This window comes from Felis catus, chromosome B4 (assembly GCF_018350175.1).
Source record: "Felis catus isolate Fca126 chromosome B4, F.catus_Fca126_mat1.0, whole genome shotgun sequence".
NCBI classification, from domain to species: domain Eukaryota; kingdom Metazoa; phylum Chordata; class Mammalia; order Carnivora; family Felidae; genus Felis; species Felis catus.
In genome coordinates, this window is record NC_058374.1 from 80,615,739 (window position 1) to 80,636,495 (window position 20,757).

Here is a 20,757-nt window from a genome sequence, read left to right on the forward strand (position 1 = left end):
CTGTGTCTCCCTCTTTCTGCCCTCCCCCCACTCATACTCTGTCTCTCTGCCCATCTCTCAAAAAGAAATAAACATTAAAAAAAATTTCTTGCAGGCGTTTAAACATCCAACCTCTTCTATTTAGCATAATATATTATTTACGATAACCTTGAAATCCTCGATGGATTATGGGGTAGCTAGCCTCCAAGATAGCTCAATGATCCTCATCTCATGGTATTCATGCCCTTTCTGTGTTCCCTTCCTACATGGCTTCCTACAATACAATACTGTGGAAGCGACATATGTGACTTTCAAGGCTAAGTCATAAACAGACATTGCAGCTTCCACCTTGGTGTGCCTCTTGGATCACTTGCTTTGAGGGAAGGCAGCTGTCATATCATGGTGACACTCAAGCAGCTCTATGGCAGGATCCATGTGGTGAGGAACTAGGGCCTTCCACCAAGAGCCAGCACCGACTTGCCAGAATTTGAGTTTGTGCACATGAGTCACCTTGCAGTACAAGGTGACCAACCCTAGCCGAGCTTTCAGAAAACTGCAGCCCCCGTTGACATCTTAACTACAACCTCATGAGAGACCTTCGGCTCAGAACCACCTAGCTAAGCTGCTTCTGAGTTCTTGACCCACAGGAACTGTGTGAGAGAATAAATGTTTACTGTTGTTTTAAGTCGCTACATTTGGGGGCGGTTCGTTATGCATCCGTAGGTACCGAATGCAGATTAGAAATTCCTTGAAAGTAGGATTCATGAGTTCTACCTATTGTACTTCAAGTTACGGCATCACCTCCCTTCCTACTTCCGCCTTGGAGATTAGAGCATACTGAAATATCTGGCAAAATATGGGAGGTGAAATGACATTCCCCTTGAAATTCAGTATGACACATCTGAATGAGGAAAACCAAGATGTCAATCGGTCCATTCTGACCATTTTTTTTTTATTTCTGAGGGTATTTACGAGTCCCCAGGGTGGAGGTGAGGATAAAGGAGTAGAACTCAGGTCTCAGGATGAGTATTGTTATTTGTCATTCTGGAATCCCCCAGAATTCTCCGTTCTCAGTTTGGGAGTGGAATATGTTCTTAGGCCTGGGTATATAGGGAAGCTTTGGTAAATGGGGAGTTTCCAGTATCCTCTGGAAACTTCCAGTATCCAGAGGATACTGGAAACTCACCTGGACAAAGGAAGTGAGATAGTGCCTGGGGCGGGGGAAGGTGAAGTGTTGGCTCTCTTCACAGGATCACTTCAGGCACAAGTCCTTGCCCAGGGACCAGGTGAACATTGCACAGGCAGCCAGAACCAATGGCCAGCCCACTGTGAATCTGCATCAGCAGGAAGGAGCTTGAGTGAGGAGGGGCAGCTCTGTAGGCAATGGAGCAGAGATCAGAGACAGACTTGCACTGGGCCCAGACTCAGTATGTAGCAATACAGTTGTCCCTTCTTATCTGCAGGGGATATCTCCCTGGATACCTGAAACTTAGACGGTACTGAACCCTATACCTACTTTGTTTTTTCCTATACACACATACCTATGATAACATTTAGTTTGTAAATTAGGCACAGTAAGAGATTAACAAGAGCAGTAAGACAATCATAATGATATATTGTGACGAAAGTTATAAACGTGATTTCTTTTTCAAAATATCTCTGTGCTGTACTCCTCCTCCTTCTTACGATGATCATATGAGATAATGCCTCCGTGATGAGATACAGAGAGGTGAATGACATCGGTTACTACTGACCTTCTGACATCTTGTCTGAGGCTCCTCTGCTTCTGGACCGCGGCTGACCGCAAGTAACTCAAACTGTAGAAAGTGAAACTGCAGACGGTGGGGGAGGAATGCTGCACAAAGGATATTACCTAGATGAGCATCACTTTATTTTTGACACAATAGTTTTAGATTCTTTGAGTTACAAGGTTGACTAGGGCCTCCAGCCTTCTCAGTACACAGAAGACTAGGAGGTCTGTGGACTTCACATCCCTGTGGCGGTGGACGTCCAGTGTGGGAACAGAGGTAGCACGAGTAGGGACACTAGGAACTCAGAACTTTCACTTCCCCTCCCCGCCCCCCCCAGTACATGGTTCCCTTAGTTTAGACACAGCTTATGCCTGGGGTCACACAGGGTTCTGTGGGTGCTATATGGGTCACCCTCAACAAGGGAAAGTCAATCACTGCTCAAAACAAAATAGCAGATATTAGAGGAGGAAGATATTCTAGATACTGTCTAGTCCAATGTCCTCATTTTACAGATAAGGAAACCAAGGCCCAGAGAAATGAAGTAACTTGCCCAAGGTCATACAGCTAACGTGGGACAGAATCCAAGTATCTTTATTCCAAGTTAGTTCCTTCCACCATGCCACGTTTGCCTTCCACTCTACGAATTCCCGTGTATCCCACTCCCATTTATCCTAACACTCAACCTCAAGTTCTGGGTTATATTCAGAAGGTCCATTTCTAGACTTTTCTTTTCCAATGGAAGGGCAAAGATGAAGAGCTTCTGCTATGGTTTTCAGATAGAATGCTACCCCCTTTGCCTGCCTCCCTTTCTCCTGTCGCTCTCAGTGACGAACTGAATCTATTTCTCCATATGCAGGAGGTTCTCGCAGAAGTTCTGGGCTCCATTCAGTCTGTGGCAGGGGAAGCGGATGGGCACAATGCCCTGGGATGCCCTCCAGTTTGGCAGGCTGATCGTATCCAACTGATGGTCATGGCCTGGTGCCCACTGGTAGGGAGGGTGCCCACCCATGCCTTTACTTGGTGCCTGGCATATCCACAGATGCCACATGGCTGGCGGGATACCTATGCTGCATCTTGTCTGATTTGCTGGTCCTGGTTTGTGTCACTTTTAGATTTGTGTATATATATGGCAGAATTTTAGAAGCATGGTCTCTCCATGGGTTTAAGATGCTGGCATTTCTAGACCGGCAGGCAGGACACCTCACTGCCAACCTAGGATCTGTGTTACACAGCCCAGACCTGGACGTCAGGAAACTCCTTCAAATGTCTCTGTGATCCCCTTCTTCCCATCCTTCTGCTACCTGAGAGTTCTTTGTATCCCTCCTTCCCAGCCTCGTATCAGAAGCTGAGAGGTCCTAGTGTGAGGTCAAAGTCTCCAAGAAAGGGAAGGAAGAAAACGGGGTGTAAATAGGTTTAGGTAAGTGGGGACTGGGAAGCAACAAAGGTACCTTGCTTATTCTCTCTCTCAGGCTTCAGAAGACTCTGGAAGCTGCTTGTTGCCCAGTATTTTCCACTGCAACCCCAGGCAGACTTAGACTGCATCTCTACCTGCTGGACACCAAGGAGATCGACAACCCTGCTTTTAGCTTTCTCTTTGGAATATGGAGAGTAAAACTTCACTAATACTCCACCTTTATTCCAAGGTTAAATTCTTCCTTCTCAATCTGTTGAGGCCACATTTTTCTCTCTTAGAAACTGCCTTTTCAGAAGGCTGGACTCCAGGGAGAGCTGGGTACAATTTCCTTCCATATGCTATTCTTTCCCTCTCCAAAAGTCTCTAAGAGGCTGGATAAAGGGCCTCACCTCCTTGCATCAGTTGCCCTAGGTGTGGGGGTGGTTGAAATCTATGCCCTTCTTCACACCTGTTAACTATGTCCACAAACAGAAAGCAGCAGGTAGGTGGGGTTATACTTAGGCATAGATCACAGGGTCCCTGTTCACCTTAGGGGCAGGGAGAAAAAAAGATAGATAAAGAATTGCCCTTGTCTCTATGTCCCCCACCTGACAGAGAGAGAGGGGAGATCCGGGGGGTGGGGTGTCCTCTCTACTGCTCTCCTCATACTCATGGCTGTTCTCTTCCCATGCTCACTAGCAAAGACAACTCCCTTAGGACCTACCAGCGATCATTCAATCATTTCATGGTGGAAACCATGAAAGTCATTTCAGAAGTGAAGGTCATTTATAAGTAGTGACAGCTCTCAAATGAATCTTTTATTGGTGAAATGGGACAGTGTCAATAAATACCCTTAAAATGGAGTAGGACACACAATAGCGTCAATCCATGGACGGTACAGGGCTAGGGAAACAAATGACACCAGATCCAGAAATCTACTCTCCTTTCCCTGATTACATTGTGATCTACCAAGGTTAAGAAAAAACAGTCATTTCTTTTTTATTGTTTTGGATGCCTGGCCTTGACTGAAAGGATGCCTTCTGTCTTTCAAATTTTTGTTAAAATTTTTTTTAATGCTTATTTATTTTTGAGAGAGAGAGAGAGAGAGAGAGAGAGAGAGAAAGAGAGAGAGAGATACAGACCACAAGCAGGGGAGGGGCAGAAGAGAGGGAGACACAGAATCCACAGCAGGCTCTAAGCTCTGAGCTATCAGCACAGAGCCCACCGCGGGTCTTGAACCCACAGACTACAAGATCATGACCTGAGGCAAAGTTGGATGCTCAACCGATTGAGCCACCCAGGCGCCCCTCAAATTTTTGTTTTAAAAATTGGAAATCAAGGAGTAAAGACAACGTATGGGGATAATCTTGTGCTGTGTGAACATCATGTCATCTGTGTATTAAATATCCTCAGTTTATTCACTACAGTGCTTATAGTCAACACTATTAAAAACTTTAGTGCATTTCCCCCCATTTATACCTTTAAAAAAATGTTTATTTACTTTGAGAGAGAAAGACAGAGAACTCAGGGGAGGGGCAGGGAGAGAAGACAGAATCCCAAGTTGACAGTGCACAGCCTGACGCGGGGCTTGATCTTAGCAACAGTGAGATCATGACCTGAGCCAAGATCAAGAGTCCAATGCTTAACCCACTGAGCCACCCAGGTATCCCTCCCATTTATGCCTTTAAGTGATCTTATGATTCAGGTACCGTTCCTTTATTATCTCATATTCTTAATAGTTACTATACTATACTCTTTACTTTGTGATTAGTGTGTACAGTTTTAAGGATCCATGAAGGACCTAGGTCCTTCAAAACTCAAACAGTGTGAATATCTTCCTTGTGAATTCCTAAAAAGCCTTTATTCAAAGTAACATGTACTTTTAGAAACCTTACTGTACAGGAGAATGACGTGAGGTGTATTGTGAAAAACAGAGTCCTGTGTGCTGTTTCCAGATATTCTGATTTAGTAAGTCTGGACCAAAGCCCAGGCATCTGCATTTTAAAATAAGCACCCAAGTAATTATGATGTAGGTGATATTTGGATTACGCTTTGAGAAACAGTGCCTTTGACTATAAAAGGCCCGAGGACAGGACTGTAACTATAACAAATCTTCATGTGTACATCCCATTTAATTTGCTGCATGTAGCAATAGATACGGCATCGGGGTTTGGATCATCCTTGGCTAAGGACTAAACCCTGCTCATTCACTGTCATCTCATTTATCTTCTGCACTGAGGACAGGCAGCCCTGGGCCTGCCCGTCCGTTAGAGGCCCTTGGAAAAGAGGCTGTGTGTTACATGTTGAGTGGCTTTCTCTTTTGCTTATCCAAAATATGTCTGTGCAAAGTTTTGGTAAAGGCTGTACACTCTGACATACTGGCCCTGGTGATTCTGCAGCCTTCACCGGAGGGGCCTGAGGAGAAGCTGTCATTTTTTTCTCTCCGTTTTGAAATGCACAGCTCAGGGGGCGGGGTGAAGGGTGGAGAGCCCGGGGACTAAACTGGAGTTGGTAAACACGCGTGAAGCAAGCTAAGAAAGCATATTAGCAGGGGAGGAATGACACGGGCTGCACGCGGAGCCTGGAACAACACAGATTTCTCTGAAAAAAGACAGCACCAGTCGCCGCCGGTGTCTATTTTGAAGGAAATAACAACTAAAAACAGTACCGACCCTTGGCTAACATCTGAAGGTTTGTCTGGAAATTGTGTTCTGAAAAGAAGTTTGCATCAGAGAAGCAAGAGAATGAAGGGCAAGTCTTGAAGGAAAAAGAAAAAATAGGCCAAAAAAATCCAGCAAGCACCTCAAATAGCCCAAAGGAGGTTGCAGGGACACGGGGAAAGCTCTATTTAATCTCTCGCCTAGCTAACACAGCCTGGAGGCAGCTTTTAATGCACTTTTTTTTTTTTTTTTTTTTTTTTTTTTATAACAAGCCCCGTTTTTGAGGTTGTGATGAGCCTTTCTAGCTCCCGGAATCAGTGATGATTCTTTAAAGAATTTCTTTTCCCCTTGACACATGGGGACAGATGAACCAAAACCCCAGACTGGAAAGTAGGGAACTCCAAAGTTGCTCTGGTGTGCTTTTAAAACACTCTATGTGACTCGGCATGGTGAAGCAAAACCCCATCACTTTCTACGTTACTTTCTGCTTCTCTCACCTCATCTAGATGGCCTCAGAGAATATTTTAAGGTTGACAGGAAACTTTTACAGAATGATCAAAAAGTAAAGAAAGCCCTAAAAATGGTTGTATAATCTTCCTCTTAAAAAAAAAAACAACACAACACTAATGTGTTTTGGGGGCGCCTGAGTGGCTCCGTCGGTTGAACGTCCGACTCTTGATTTTGGCTCAGGTCATGATCCCAGGGTTGTGGGGTAGAACCCTGCGCTAGGCTCCGTGCAGAGTGGAGTCTGTGGAGATTCTCTCTACTCCTGCCCCCCTCCGCCCCCCACGCCTGCACTCTCTCTCTCTAAAATAAATAAAAAATGTTTTTCAATTGAATAACTAAGAAAACAGAATTGTAGGGTTGGATTGAACCTCGGAGGTTATCTAAGTTCAGTCTCACTTTATGAAGACAGTTATGAGGCACAGAAAAGTTGAAGGTTTCCAAGGTCGCGGGGCTGGTCTTAGATTGAAGGTATGTTTGTACGGACTCTCAGTTCAATGTCACTTCTGTCAACTGCTTTCATAACCACTTTTCTCAAGTAGTTTTTGCCTGCCCTTGTCCACTTAGTACTCACGTACTGTAGCAACAAATTTTTGGCTTTTTTTTTTTTTTTTTAGCAGGGGGGCAGGTTGCCATATGGTGCTTTTTTCTTTGAACTTTGAAAGTAACCAATTTCCTCATGAAAAAAAAAAAAAGAGTGACCTAATCTTATTGTAAAACAAATATTCAAAAACCTCAACAGGCCCTAGAGTAAACTCTCAGTGCTTCAGGTGCTGACTATCTAGTTTCCTTTTTCCTTCCTCTGCTGACCATGCATTTGGATGTTTACATTGGTCAGTAGCTCTGTAAAACTCTATATATGTTGTAGGACTGTTTGTGGCAGCTTCCTGATCCCTGGATTGTAGCTACGGCGCTATGTTCTCAAACTCAGTATTTCAGCGGCCATCGGAGACTGCAGCTCCCCAGGTGGGTTAGTTCAGTAGTGTTCTGGGAATCATTCCTAGAGGCCCTGCCATAGTCTGCTTCTCCAGCTTTTCAAGTGATTTTGTAAGCACTTAATGCTCTGCATTAAGCTCCTTTTTCCTTAAGAATATTGAGATACTGTGAGTTTCTGTTTCCTGTTCTAAACCTTGCCTGATGCAGGCATTTAGAAGATAATTATAACACAACTCAATAAATGCTATTAAAAATAGTGTGAACAGGGGCGCCTGGGTGTCTCAGTCAGTTAAAAGTGTCTGACTTCGGCTCAGGTCATGATCTCACGGTTCGTGGGTTCAGGCCCCGTGTTGGGCTCTGTGCTGACAGCTCAGAGCCTGGAGCCTGCTTCCGATTCTGTGTCTCCCTCTCTCTCTGCCCCTTGCCCACTCACACACCCTGTCTCTCTCTCTCAGAAAGTAAATAAACATTAAAAATATAGTGTGAACAGAGGACAGTAGGAGCCTAGATCAGAGAGGCTGGAATAGTTATTCAAGGAGATAACATTTGAGTTGGAACTTGAAGGTGGAAGATGCTAAGCAGAAAAGTGTTGGCACAGGGAGGAAACGAATGCATTTTAGGAAACAAGATGCACCAAGGTACAGTCACTAAACAGCACAGTGTTGGAGAGATGGTGAGTTCACTATAGTTTGACTATGAGCAAGGTGGGGAGACAGCAGGGCTGGAGCAAGAATAAAACACAGTGGGATTAAGAATACTGCCTTTAGGGGCACCTGGGTGGCTCAGTTGGTTAAGCATCCAGCTCGGATCAGGTCAAGATCTCGCGGTTGGTGAGTTCGAGCCCCACATCGGGCTCTGTGCTGACAGCTTGGAGCCTGGAGTCTGCTTCAGATTCTGTCTCCATCTCTCTCTGCCCCTCCTCCCCTGCTCACGCTCTGTCTGTCTCTCTGTCTCTCTGTATCTTTCCCTCAAATATAAATAAACATTAAAAAAAAGAGTACTGCCTTTAGGGGGCGCCTGTCTCTCTCTCTCTCTCTCTCTCTCTCTCTCTCTCTCTCTCTCTCTCTCTGCCTCTCCCCTGCTCACACTCTGTCTCTCTCTCAAAAATAACAAACATTAAAAAAAAATTAAAAAAAAAAAAGAGAATACTGCCTTTAGGGGTCACAGACCTAACTCCAATTCTTGTTCCTCCATACAGTAATTAAGTAACTCTGGTCAAATCTTGTATATTCCATAATCCACAGTTTCCTCATCTACCAAATGGGGACCTAATAATATCTACTTCATGGGCTTATGTGGAATTAACTGGAATTAATTAATTAAAAATTAATTTTTTAAGTGTTTATTTACTTTTGAGAGAGAGAGACACACACAGCTCGAGCAGGGGAGGGGCAGAGAGAGAGGGAGACACAGAATCCGAAGCAGGCTCCAGGTTCTGAGCTGTCAGCACAGAGCCCAACTCGTCACTTGAACTCATGAACCGTGAGATCGTGACCTGAGCCGAAGTCGGATGCTCAACTGACTGAGACACCCAGGCGCCCCACATACAATGTGCTTTTGTACAGTGCTTGGCACATCAAGTGCTCAAAAAGCCTCTGCAACTATTATTAGGTAAATTGGGAAAGAATTACAAGATAAAAAAAAAATTTTAATGTTTATTTTGAGAGAGAGAGAGAAAGAGAGAGAGAGAATGGGGGAGAGGCAGAGCGAGAGAGGGAGAGAATCCTGGGCAGGCTCTGCACTGTCAGCACTGGGCCCAACTCAGGGCTTGAATCCGTGAACTGTGTGATCAGCGCCTGAGCTGAAACCACGAGTTGGACGCTTCACCCGCTGACCACCCACCAGAAGCCCTAGGTGTGTGTGTTTTTTTAAAAGAACAAATGTAACCTTAGCATTTTGGGAGCTTAAAGGCTATTTATTTATTTATTTATTTATTTATAAAAAAAAATTTTTTTTTTCAATGTTTATTTTTGACAGAGAGAGACAGAGCATGAGCGGGGAAGGGGCAGAGAGAGAGGAAGACACAGAATCCCAAGCAGGCTCCAGGCTCCGAGCTGTCAGCACAGAACCCGAGACCGCAGGGCTTGAACCCACAGACCACGAGATCATGACCTGAGCCGAAGTTGGATGCTCAACTGACTGAGCCACCCAGGCGCCCCAAAGGCTATTTATTAACGAAAAGTATAACACATAAAAAGAGTTTAAGAGAAATAAGATTAAGGTAAAGAGAAAAGAGCAAATAACTTCTGGAAGACAGTGGAGGATAGAAGTGGGTGTGACAGCCAGCCTCCAAGGTAGCTCCCGGTGATCCTTGTGCTCGTGCTCCTGTAAAACCCCCTGCCACAGCTCAGCTGTGTAACCAAAAGCATACTGTGGAAATGATACTGTGTAACTCTTGGTAGGTCATAAAATAATTTACGTTTCCAACTTGCTCTTAACTTACTCTCTCTGAAGGGAGGCAGCTGACATGTTGTGAAGACACTCAGATTTCTGCCAACAACCAACACTGATCTGCCAAGCGAGTAAGCGAGCCACCTTAGAAGCAAAACCTCCAACCTCGGTCAAGTGTACAGGAAACTGCAGCACGGGCTGACATCTTGACTGCAATCACATAAAAGACCCCAAACCAGGATCACCCGCCTAAGTCACTCCTTACCCATAGAAACTGTGAAGGTAATAGATGTTTATTATTGGTTTATCCACTAAGCTTTGGGGAAATGTTATGCACCAACAGATAACTAATACACTGGGATACAGAGCAGGTAGCAAGGGTGAGGTTAGCCTTGGAGAGGAAGCATACCCCTGAGATAAAGGCAAAGTGGATGCTCTAAGAGTTTAGTCTGGGGATGGGAAAAAGAGGAAGCTAAGTTTGATGACCACTATTTTCTCTAGAGAGTAAGAGGCAAAGCCATCTGCTGAAAGTAAGGATGGGAAATAGGGACTATAAAGTTGAGAACAATAGGGGCGCCTGGGTGACTCAGTTAAGACCAAGCTTATAGCTTGGTGCTTGCTTTGGATTGTGTCTCCCTCTCTCTCTGTCCCTCCCCTGCTTGCACTCTGTCTCTCTCTCAAAAATAAATAAAACATTAAAAAAAATTAAAAAAAGATAAAGTTGAGAATAAAAAGGGTGCAGTGGTCACCAGGTAAATTTGAAAAAGCCAAACAAGAATGAATACCCGAGTTAAGAAATCATACATCTGCAGTGGAGTCAGTTGGCATATTTAGGTGATTTTCTACCACCATGCTCAAGAACCCAGAAGAAATAGGGTGTAAGAGATAGTGGGTTCCACTTGACTTGGGAATTGGTGACACAGAGACAGTAAAAAAGCAATGCGGTCAAGAGAATTCAGGCTGCTGATTTAGGCCACCGGAGTGACTATGAAGTCCAAGGTGACAGACATGGAAATGAGTTCAAAAGGAAACTCACAGCCTGGGAGAGTGAGAGGTTGGGTGCAAATTACCATTTAGGGAAACAGGAAGGGTCTAGAAGCCAAAAGCAGTAAATTAGAAATCAGAAGTCCCAGGTTATGGTCACAGCTCAGTACTAATAAGCCATGGATCCTTGGCAAAGATAGTTTTCTGGGCCTCTTTTTCCTCCACCCTGGGTTAAAGTATGTAAAATGTCAAGTAAGAACAGTGGTTTGCCTACAGTAAGCACTCTGCAACTATGTAATACTTGTTCCTAATGTTTTAAAGTTATATAGTATTTATTCATTTTATTTTTTAAAATATTTATTTTTGAGAGACAGAGTGGAAGTAGGGGAGGGGCAGAGAGAGAGGGAGACATAGAATCTGAAGCAGGTTCCAGGCTCTGAGCTGTCAGCACAGAGCTGGATGTGGGGCTCGAACCCACAAACCATGAGATCATGACCTGAGCCGAGGTCGGACGCTTAACTGACTGAGCCACCCAGGCTCTGTGCTGACAGCTCATAGCCTGGTGCTATGTTATATAGTATTTAATGCCCAGTTATACAGTATTTAATACACACGTACGAAGCATCAGATAAACACCAGGAAACCTACCACCCAATTTATTGAATAGAATAATATACTGTGTTTTTCCCTAATCCCATCCCCACAGCTTCTCCACTGGAGATAACCACTGTCTTGAAGTTTGTGTTTATCATTCCCTATCTGTGTCTGTCTGTCTGTCTATCTATCCATCTAAGAGAGAGCGTAAGTGGAGAAGCATGGCATAGGGGAGAAAGAGAGAATCTTAAGCAGGCTCCACACTCAGCACAGAGCCCGACACGGGGCTTGATCCCACAACCCTGGGATCATGACCAGAGTCGAAATCAAAAGTCAGACTCTCAACTTATTAAGCCACCACCTATGAACCTCCTCCTCCCGCCCCCCCCTTTTTTTTTTTCAAATGTTCCACATTTGTACAGCACCTATTTCTTCATATGTAAGATAAAGCTTTGCTCTTAAACTCCCCTTCCAGCTCCAAGGCTATGAGATATGATTGGGTGGGCATCAAAGTTACACACCTAGCAGAACCATGTTTTTCAAGGGCTTTATAAAGCTACAACACTGACTCTTCTGTTGACATCTCCAATTCCACAAAAGGATATCTCAATGGAGCTTCTAACTTCAAAATCAAAACTTCCCATCACTTTTAATTTGTACCTCTGCTAGAAAGTTCTCCTCTACAGAAAACCAACACAAGGAGCAAATAATCTGTCATCTTGTCCAATGAAAACCTAGAACCCAAGCCTGAGAATGAACTAGAAAGCAGACTTCATTTCAATGACAAGCATTTTATTTTTTTTAACGTTATTTTTGAGACAGAGAGAGACAGCATGAACGGGGGAGGGTCAGAGAGGGAGACACAGAATCCGAAGCAGGCTCCAGGCTCTGAGCTGTCAGCACAGAGCCTGATGTGGGGCCCAGACCCACGGACTGTGAGATCATGACCTGAGCCGAAGTCAGGCGCTCAACTGACTGAGCCACCCAGGCACCCCTCAATGACAAGCATTTTAATAAAAACGAAGAGGCATGGTTGGGTTAATATGAAATATTTCATACAACCTGGATTTACATCCTCCATAAAAATGTGTAGGTCTTCTTGTCTTCATGTTTCTTCAAAGGCTCTTCCACTATTTTAGTTTTTATATAAAACAGTCTTTAAGGTAAACACAAATGCAAATCTGCTGACCATATGGTTGTTCTCCAGGGGTACTGTCTGGCCTAGGATGCTATTTTTCCTAGCTACAGGCAATCTTAACTTTTATATCTGTCTCACCAGCTACCAAGTTTATGAGTTAAGCGAGTTGGACCAGGCAGGGGAATTGCTGTGTAAAGGGCAAATGTCCTGTTCATACAAAGGTCTGCATTGGTCAGACCTCAGTACAGCTATTATAGAAAGTCACCTGAGACTGTTGGTACTGGGGTAGCAGGTTAATAGTGTCCTCAGTGGCTTCTGAAGAGGCCAGGAGTGTAAAGTAGAATGTGAATGTGTTCTGGACCTTAATCGTACCAGGAAGACAGTGATCAAAAGAATGAGTGGTCACTACAGTATTTTTCTCATAGAATTTTGGTGGTTTTCCTTATGCTACCCACTGAGTTGGCACAAGAAAACGTGTATTTTTAAAAAATTTTTTGTAATGTTTATTTTTTATATTTTTGAGAGAGACAGACTATGAGTGGGGGAGGGGCAGAGAAAGAGGGAGACACAGAATTTGAAGCAGGCTCCCAACGCAGGGCCTGAACTCCCGAACTGTGAGATCATGACCTGGGCCGAAGTCAACCGACTGAGCCATCCAGGCACCCCGGAAAATGTGTATTTTCTTAAAGGTCTCCTTTCCAAGGCCAGTCCTGCTTCAATCATTTAAAATATAGTATACAAATCACCTTGATTTTTATAACCTGCCTCTTTAAAAATGGTAATATAAACACAATGTTATCTCCTCAGTGTCTGCCTACTTTAAAGCTTAAAATGAACTGGGAAAAGTAACACTAAAGGACTCCAAGAATGCCAGTATAGGTATATACATTTTGTCTAAGAGATTAACGAGGAAAAGGTACTACCATGCATTACTTGAAATTAAATCCAGATATTCTCCTTGTTTAGCTCGGGTACAGCTACCAGGAGAGCTCAGAATCATTTTTACCTCCGTGTGTTTATCCCTGGTAAGAACATTTGCAAATCACAACGGCACTTCTAGAACCCCTACAGTGAAAGGCAATCTTCCAAAAAGCAAATCCTCTCCTTGGGGTAGAGTATGGAAGCCTTGGATAAGATTGAAATGCGGGCCTCAAAGGCTCTCTGGGCTAAGCTTGTGAAATACCTCTGCATTTAACCTGTAACACTTGACTTTAACTGAAATTAAGGCAGAATATTCAGCTGCTTACCTGTCCACATTCCAAAGGGAAGTCATCCTCTGAAAAAGAGGATCTCACAGAGAAGTTTCTCCTTCCCAATTCTGACAGATGTATAGACTTAGTCACTTCTTTATTCTAGTTTTTGGGAATTTCCAAAAATCTCTAGTAAACTAAATCCAGACTAGTGAATTCTAGGCCCAATAAACATCCCAAGTAGTCCCTGAAAGCTCCTGGACCAGAAAAATTGGCTGCTTTAATCATTAGTTTACTAAAGAAACAGCAGGCTTGTTTATTTTGTGAGCTAATGAAATTAACACAGGTAGGCATTCTCCTACAGTGAGTGGTACTCACACTCGAAAAGGTCAGATGTTTTGTGACTTTGTGATTTCTGATTCTTTTGTTGAGTTGTATTCAAGCAGTTAATTCTTTGCAATGAGACTCACACCCCTGCTTGTTCTTCCTAAACTGGTTAGGTGTTCTGGATTACAACTACAGAATAGACAGTTTTGTTATCACCCAAACAAGTGAAATCAACAGGGATTTGTAATTTTCCAGTAAGACGAGTACTTTTAAAACATTAGGTTGTGACGTATTGGTTGATATACAAATAACCAGATTTAGTGGCATAATGGGTGTTTTTTCCCCCCTCCATACATTATCACCATCTCCAGAGGAAAAGGTTTAGTTATTCACTTAAGATCACACAGCTAGAAGCAGAAATACCTTGTACTGGGGCTTATCTTGAACCTGTTTTTAGAGACGGCAACTAAATAAACTGCTCTGCTTCATTAGGAGAGAATCCAATGGAAAACTCATGAAAGGAGGCATTCCATAAAAGCCCACTCTCCCTTATCTGTTACCCACAAACAATGCTAGACAGATCATTTTTGAAATTATTTGTAAGTATGCTTCATCCAAATCCTTATCTATACCACATCCTATATCCCTCTCCATGCAGACTTCAAACCAAACCAAACCAAACCTGAAAGAGCCAACCAATCAACAAAAACAAAAAACCAAAAACGCACAGATAATCCAAATAAACAAACAAAAAAACTGGTCTGGGGAAATCATGAGGTTTCCTCTTGAGGGCCAACCAGATGCTAGGACAGCCCGAGCTTTGGGTGTTTCAGAAATTGAACTTACTCTACACAAATCCCAGGGTAGTCGGCAGGGCCATCACAAATTTAAGCTTTGAAGCTTAATCAAATTTCACACACAGGTGGAAAGCCTATCTCTTCCCCACACATACATTGTTCCTCTCCATTCCAATCTTCACTCCTACATAATCTACACCTGGTTTGACACCAAGTACAATTTCCAGCTGGAATGTGGGAGAGATGAAAAGAAACCTACCCTAGGTTGGAAATATTCAGAGAGCAAGATGTTCTAAGATTTTAACCAAGAATGGGGTATTTTGCTATATAAATGCTATCGACATCTTGAGGACTCTGGATAAAAAGATACACTGATCAAAAAAGGCCCATTCCTATAAATTCTAAAAAGAAGCTGGCCGATGTGTGTCAGAGAACATAAATACAGTTATTTTTTTTTTCCAACCCAAGTTCCTTGCCTGCTTTAGCTGGATCCTTTAAGATAACTTTAAATAATTACGTTTCATTAATGTGGAACATGATGTGATTTCTGATCTTGGGGCTGCAGGTACTTAATGAAACTATCAAGCTATCTATGTTGATGCTTTATTTGAAGCAGTTCTTCTGAGTTTGAGAGTTCTTTCCTGCATCAAATGAATGAGACTCAAAGCAGGGAGGAAAAAAGAAAAAGGTACTTGTCAGTTTGAAAGTCACAGTTTATCTTTCTATAATTAGATTAGGAGAAAAAAAGTGAAGAACCCATTGGTAGCAGGAAGAAGCAAGAGTCTTCTAGGGTCTGGCATCTGCAAGGAAATGAGAGAAAAAGAAGAGATCTTAGTTCCTGTCAGTGATAAAAACACCAACTACATCTGACAACAGGCCACACAACCTGATTAAAATCTCTTGGTCAGCTGGAAGAATCTGCTATTGTTAATGGCAGAACACCAAGTACCTTCTGACCCTTAACTTTTCAGTTCCACTAAGCACACAGAAACTTGTTAATTGAATTAAAAACATTCTACACAGAGATCGATGTACACTCCTTGTGTCAACAGTTTCATGAGTGAGAAGAAAATCAGAATTGATTATCCATACAATTGACTCCTCGAGACAATTCTGGATTAATTTCAACTAACATATTGATCTTTTTCTCTTCTCACATACTCTATCTACTCATTAGTTCAGTAATATTTTTTGAGCTGTTTACAATGCACATTAGGGGAACAAAAATTAATATGATATCACCTGCTTCGAGACACTTACCTAGTAAAAAGATTTGTTGATAAAAACACAATGAGATAAAAGCATAGTAAATGCAAGGTGAACTGACCCTTTTTATGTATATGTATTCAAAAAAATCTCCACCCATACTTAAGTTCCTTAAGGGAGAAAGTCCTATCTTCTATTTCTTTTTTTATCTTTCCAAAGAAGCTACAGCATTCTACAACAGGCATTCAAAATATGATGCTTTATTTTTTATTAAGAGAATAAAAAGGTCTGTGGCTGTTTAAGGATTCTTACCTAAACTAGGATAATTTTTTTCCCTTGGTTCCTCAGAGGTTATACAGAAAAATACATTTTCAGCATGTAAGGGGTTTAACAGCAAAGAGTTAAGTTCCAAAGGAGAGGAACATCTAGTATTCAGCGTTAGAGACAGGAGCTTCTCCTAGGCTTTCATCTTAGAGTAACTTTTTTTTTTTTTTTTTTTTGGTAATCTCTACACCCAATGTGGGGCTCGAACTCACAACTCCAAGATCAAGAGTTGCATGCTCTTCTGAGTCAGCCAGTCGCCCCTAGACCATTTTTATTAGGTAGCTATCCAGAGGAGATGAGCACCAAGCATCTTGGGAGGCGTGTCAGAGAAGGCTTCAAAGTTCGCCATTCATCCAGCTCAGTGTGTGCTTTCCTGACACACCCCAGTGCTGCTGTAGCACTTTCTCTTCTGGGGCCAAATCTAATTTTCTGGTTTCCAGATGTATTTAACCATGTGACATCAGAACCTACCAAGAAAAATGGATAGTACCTAGAAGCAACTTGTAAATATTATTGTCCGTGGCTAAAGGGTGTTTGCTTTTAGAATCTCTTTTCTGCTTCTCACTAGAAGAAACATCAGTTTTGGTACAACATGAACCCTAACTCACAGGAGATCCACCTGCTTCGCTGTCCAGAGGAAGCGAATGAACTGGAAGGCATCAGGCCAATTACTCATTCGGTAAATATTCACAGAGAGCCTACTATCTGCATGACAGTGGGGATATCATCTCCTCCCTAGACTAATAATATTCTTTTTGCCAGGAGCAAGACGGCCGGGAAACCTCAACCAAAATAGCATTTGAAGCATCAAATTTGGCTCTGCCATAGGTGTACAGGGTTACCTCAAGGAAAGGCTTTCTCTGTAAAAAGATTTTGCTCCCTTCATATAGATTTTGTGAGATTCTACTAAATCAGGTATTCAGATAAGATCGACAGTGCAAGACTCTTAGAGACCCCAAACTTTTAAGTGCTCATTAAATGGAGTGAATTTTTTGATGAGTGTTAAACTGTACAGCACAGGGAAAAATTGCAGAGCAGTGAAGCACAGCTGTCTGATTAATCTCAAGCCCATTAAAAAGGCATGATAGATCTAGAATGCAACTTTGATAAAAAAAAAAAAAGAAGAAAAGAAAAAGGAAAAAGGCAATGTGTATTAACGTTAGGGAAAGCAACTTGGCATGTTAACAGAATTCTAATTTAACCAGTAAATGCCTATTCATTAGCGTGTAAAGCCATAATAGAAGCTATATACTTAAAAAACAGAGGCACACACAAAGCTTTAATTTGGTACCATAATCTGAAAGAAAATTGGACCCAAATTGCTTTATGTCCAGTTAAATCTTGCTACCATCTGAAGAGATAGTGAAATAAAACTGAAACACTTACTTGATGAGATAGATATTCGGTTACTGTGCATTTCCATCTATGGAGTAGAAATATTTCAAAATAAATACACCATGACAATTGAAACTCACTCCATTCCCTATTCTTACTAAACACAAATGACTTATTCCTGGGGTAGACTGAATTACAGTATAAAAGTAGAAGAATTCAAAATTAGTGATTGGGTTCTACTCAAATGCATGGGAAAAGAATAGTTCATTCATTACCTATCAAGCCTTCAGGCATATGATTTGGTGATCTCATTTTTTTTGGAAACGGAAGTATCCAAAGGGAAATGTTTTAAAGGGAATCTTTTAGCCACCTACAAAATTAGCTCAAACAGCAGCAGAGACTGAAATCAAGCGAATGTGCATTTGGGAGCAACATTAGGAAAGTACGTATTAAATAAAAATGACAGTATCTTGGGTGTGGGAATTTATCGGGGTGATATGATATGAATTCAGTACCTATTTACCCAGAACGGCCTCTGATGCCTAGGGAAGACATCGGAATACTATTCTTAATGCCAGTTCTTCTGACTTATTACTTTCATTTTCTCTCTTTCATTTCCTTTTAGGTCTCTGCAATCCATTTTGAATCCCAGTTTCCTATTGATATTATGCCTTGAATGTCAGGGATGACTTCCTCCTAGGCAAAATTAATAGCTTTTTTATTGGTCCCCAAATTTGCCCATGGTATTTGATGTCAGTGGTCACCCCAACTTGAGCACATTCTTTTGGTTTCTGCGATCCTGTACTTTCCTGTTATTAACCAGGGCCAGGGCTAGGGTGAAGAAAGCGAAGTGCTCAGAATGCAAAATTCAAGGAGGCACTCACTCTCAGGGTCATGTGAGTGTAATGTGTTCACACTGAACATGTTTTTGGCTAGTCAAGACCAACTGTATTTAGCACAATGAAAAGAATAAAAGCATTTTGCTTTTATTTCACTTACTGTTTTTCCACGGCAGAACATACGGCAGAGACTTGGGAACACGCATGCCTGAAGCCAGGTTACTCTTATGTTCCATAACTATGTTGCTTGCAGGGCTGCAAAAAGAAAGACAAATTTGCCTATGCCCGCCTATCTGTATTCTCCAGGCAGGCACACACAAGACCATCAAAAATGTGTTTTTTGTAATTTGGGGGAAAACAGCAAACTACATTCTGAAATGTAAACACATTTCCATCAAAACATTCTTGCAATTAGAATGATTACTACTTCTCTGAAAAGCTCACTGTTCTGTAAAAGCATTAAGATGGGTCTGACCATTTTCATTTTCCAGAAATTGAGATAAACAGCAATGCCATCTACTGTTCGGTTGTGTGACAGGCTCATCAACTCACTCAACAAATACGAGAGATAAAATGCCAAGACAACCAAACCAAAGGCAACACATCTCATAGGACGGAGGGAAAATTAAAACTGTGCTATTAAAATTCATCTTCAAGTTCTTCTATTTTAGTGCACACACACAATAAGGTACACGTGCAATTGTTAACTCATCTTAGGAGCTAAGAAATAAAAATTGATAAGCATTCTATTTGGGGAAAAATGAAGTCTAGCATCTCATTCCTTCATTTTCTAATCCATAAATATTTTCATTTCTGAATATTTGCAATTTGGTCTTGTTTGAAGATGAAGTAGTAATGAGAAATCTTTTTTTTTAAAGTTTATTTGGGGGGGAGAGAGGGAGGGAGGGGGGAAAGAGGGAGGGAGGGAGGGAGGGAGAGGGAGAGAGGGAGGGAGAGGGAGAGAGGGAGGGAGAGAGGGAGGGAGGGAGGGAGGGAGGGAGGGAGAGAGGGGGAGAGAGAGAGAGAGAGAGAGAGAGAGAGAGAGAGAGAGAGAGAGAGGGAGGGAGGGAGAGAGGGAGAGAAGATGAGAACGAATGAGTGAATATGCAGAAATGAGCAGGGGAGACAGAACCCCAAGCAGGCTCCACTCCCTGATCTCATGAACCACGAAATCACGACCACGACCTGAGCTGAAATGTAGAGTTGGGATGCTCAACAGACTGAACCACCCAGGCTCCCCAGTAATGAGAAATCTTATAGATTTAGATACAAATCAGTGGAAAGAAGAGATGCATTCTCTTCCCTACCCAAAGGTACTCTGGCTTATCCAGTCACAAACTTTTAAGATTATTTTTCCTTAGACACTAGCTACCCAGAGTAAAACTGATCCATGTGGTGTAGCTGGAGAATTTTTTTCAAAGTGTTTAAATACCGTGAACCTAGCAAAAAAACCAAACAGACACAAGAATGTCTCCTACCACTGTCTCCCTTGCTAGGCTATAAGCTAGTATTTTTGTGTTCCCATAGTGATTAACACAAAGCATGTGACTTTTTTATGAACTGAGGAATAAAAAAGGAAAATAACTCGTCAAAACCACATCTAGACTACATTACCACCAAGTAACATCATTAAGGAACGAGATCAAATCAGGCTTTGGTGGCTTCCTTTGGTAACAGAGCACTTGGATTTTGGGAGGCAGTGCTGGGAACGAGACCATTTCATTTACCTGTTGTTGCCACAGTAGTTGGCTGTGCCCCAGACAAACGGGGTGCTGGTCTGTTCCCACAGATCTGCCAAAGAAAGCAAAACACAGTTTGTGGTGCTGTAGTTTATGCTAGTTGAATCTGTAAGGTGGGAAATAATATACCTAAGTTTAGAGAAGCAAGTAAAAATTGATCAAGTACCCTGCCTGACACAGTAGCAGGAATTTAATTGAAGGATACAAACACAGCAACATAAATAATAATAAACGTGCTCAGTAACAACCAAACACAGATGGTACAACACAATTTATGGAAAAAAACAGATGTAAAGAAGTGCTTCTTCCAATCAAGAGGGATAGGCCGTTCCACGTGTCTGCACAGTGATACAAATGTGCTCGTTCTGGGGCCCAATAAAAATAATAAGGCATTCTGCACAACATGGTGTGCTCATAAAAAAGGAAAATCTTCCTTCTGTCTAAATCAAATGACTTGAGAATTTAGACACCGTGAAGAAAAAGACATAGAAACACTTCACCTTTATCCCAGTCTTCATCGCAAGGAGGGCACTGCCAGGTGCTCTCGGCCAGAGTCTCTTGTCCAAGGTTCCTGGTTTGGTTGACTGCAAGATAATAAAGACTCTGCTGTAAGAAGGGGACATCGCCAATTATGTTAAAAGGGGTCAATGGCCTAAAAGGTTGCAGGGTA

The 20,757-nt window shown here is 42.3% G+C and overlaps 1 protein-coding gene and 1 long non-coding RNA gene across 7 annotated transcripts in view; one reads left to right on the forward strand and one right to left on the reverse strand.

Annotated features, from left to right (window-relative positions):
• LOC109501611 lies at positions 1–19,103 on the forward strand. Of its 4 annotated transcripts, none has more exons than XR_006600770.1 (6): positions 1–2,718; positions 3,200–3,373; positions 7,156–7,253; positions 9,678–9,896; positions 16,743–16,853; positions 18,135–19,103. It is a non-coding gene; the product is annotated as an uncharacterized LOC109501611 (long non-coding RNA). The 4 variants fall into 4 exon arrangements; XR_002159802.3 differs by having other exon boundaries at positions 20–1,475; XR_006600768.1 differs by having other exon boundaries at positions 25–3,373.
• The window catches only part of GTSF1 (gametocyte specific factor 1), a 15,022-nt gene continuing 9,604 nt past the window's right edge, over positions 15,340–20,757 (reverse strand). For 2 of the 3 annotated variants that reach the window (XM_045061907.1, XM_045061906.1), the window contains exons 5-9: positions 20,588–20,671; positions 20,076–20,193; positions 18,509–18,603; positions 17,561–17,597; positions 15,340–15,444 (exon numbers count right to left, since the gene is read on the reverse strand). In XM_045061907.1, the coding sequence (XP_044917842.1) occupies positions 17,581–17,597; positions 18,509–18,603; positions 20,076–20,193; positions 20,588–20,671 (314 nt within the window). In that variant the 3' untranslated portion in view covers positions 15,340–15,444; positions 17,561–17,580. The remainder of the gene's footprint in view (positions 15,445–17,560; positions 17,598–18,508; positions 18,604–20,075; positions 20,194–20,587; positions 20,672–20,757) is intronic. The other variant, XM_019835039.3, reaches the window with a different exon arrangement.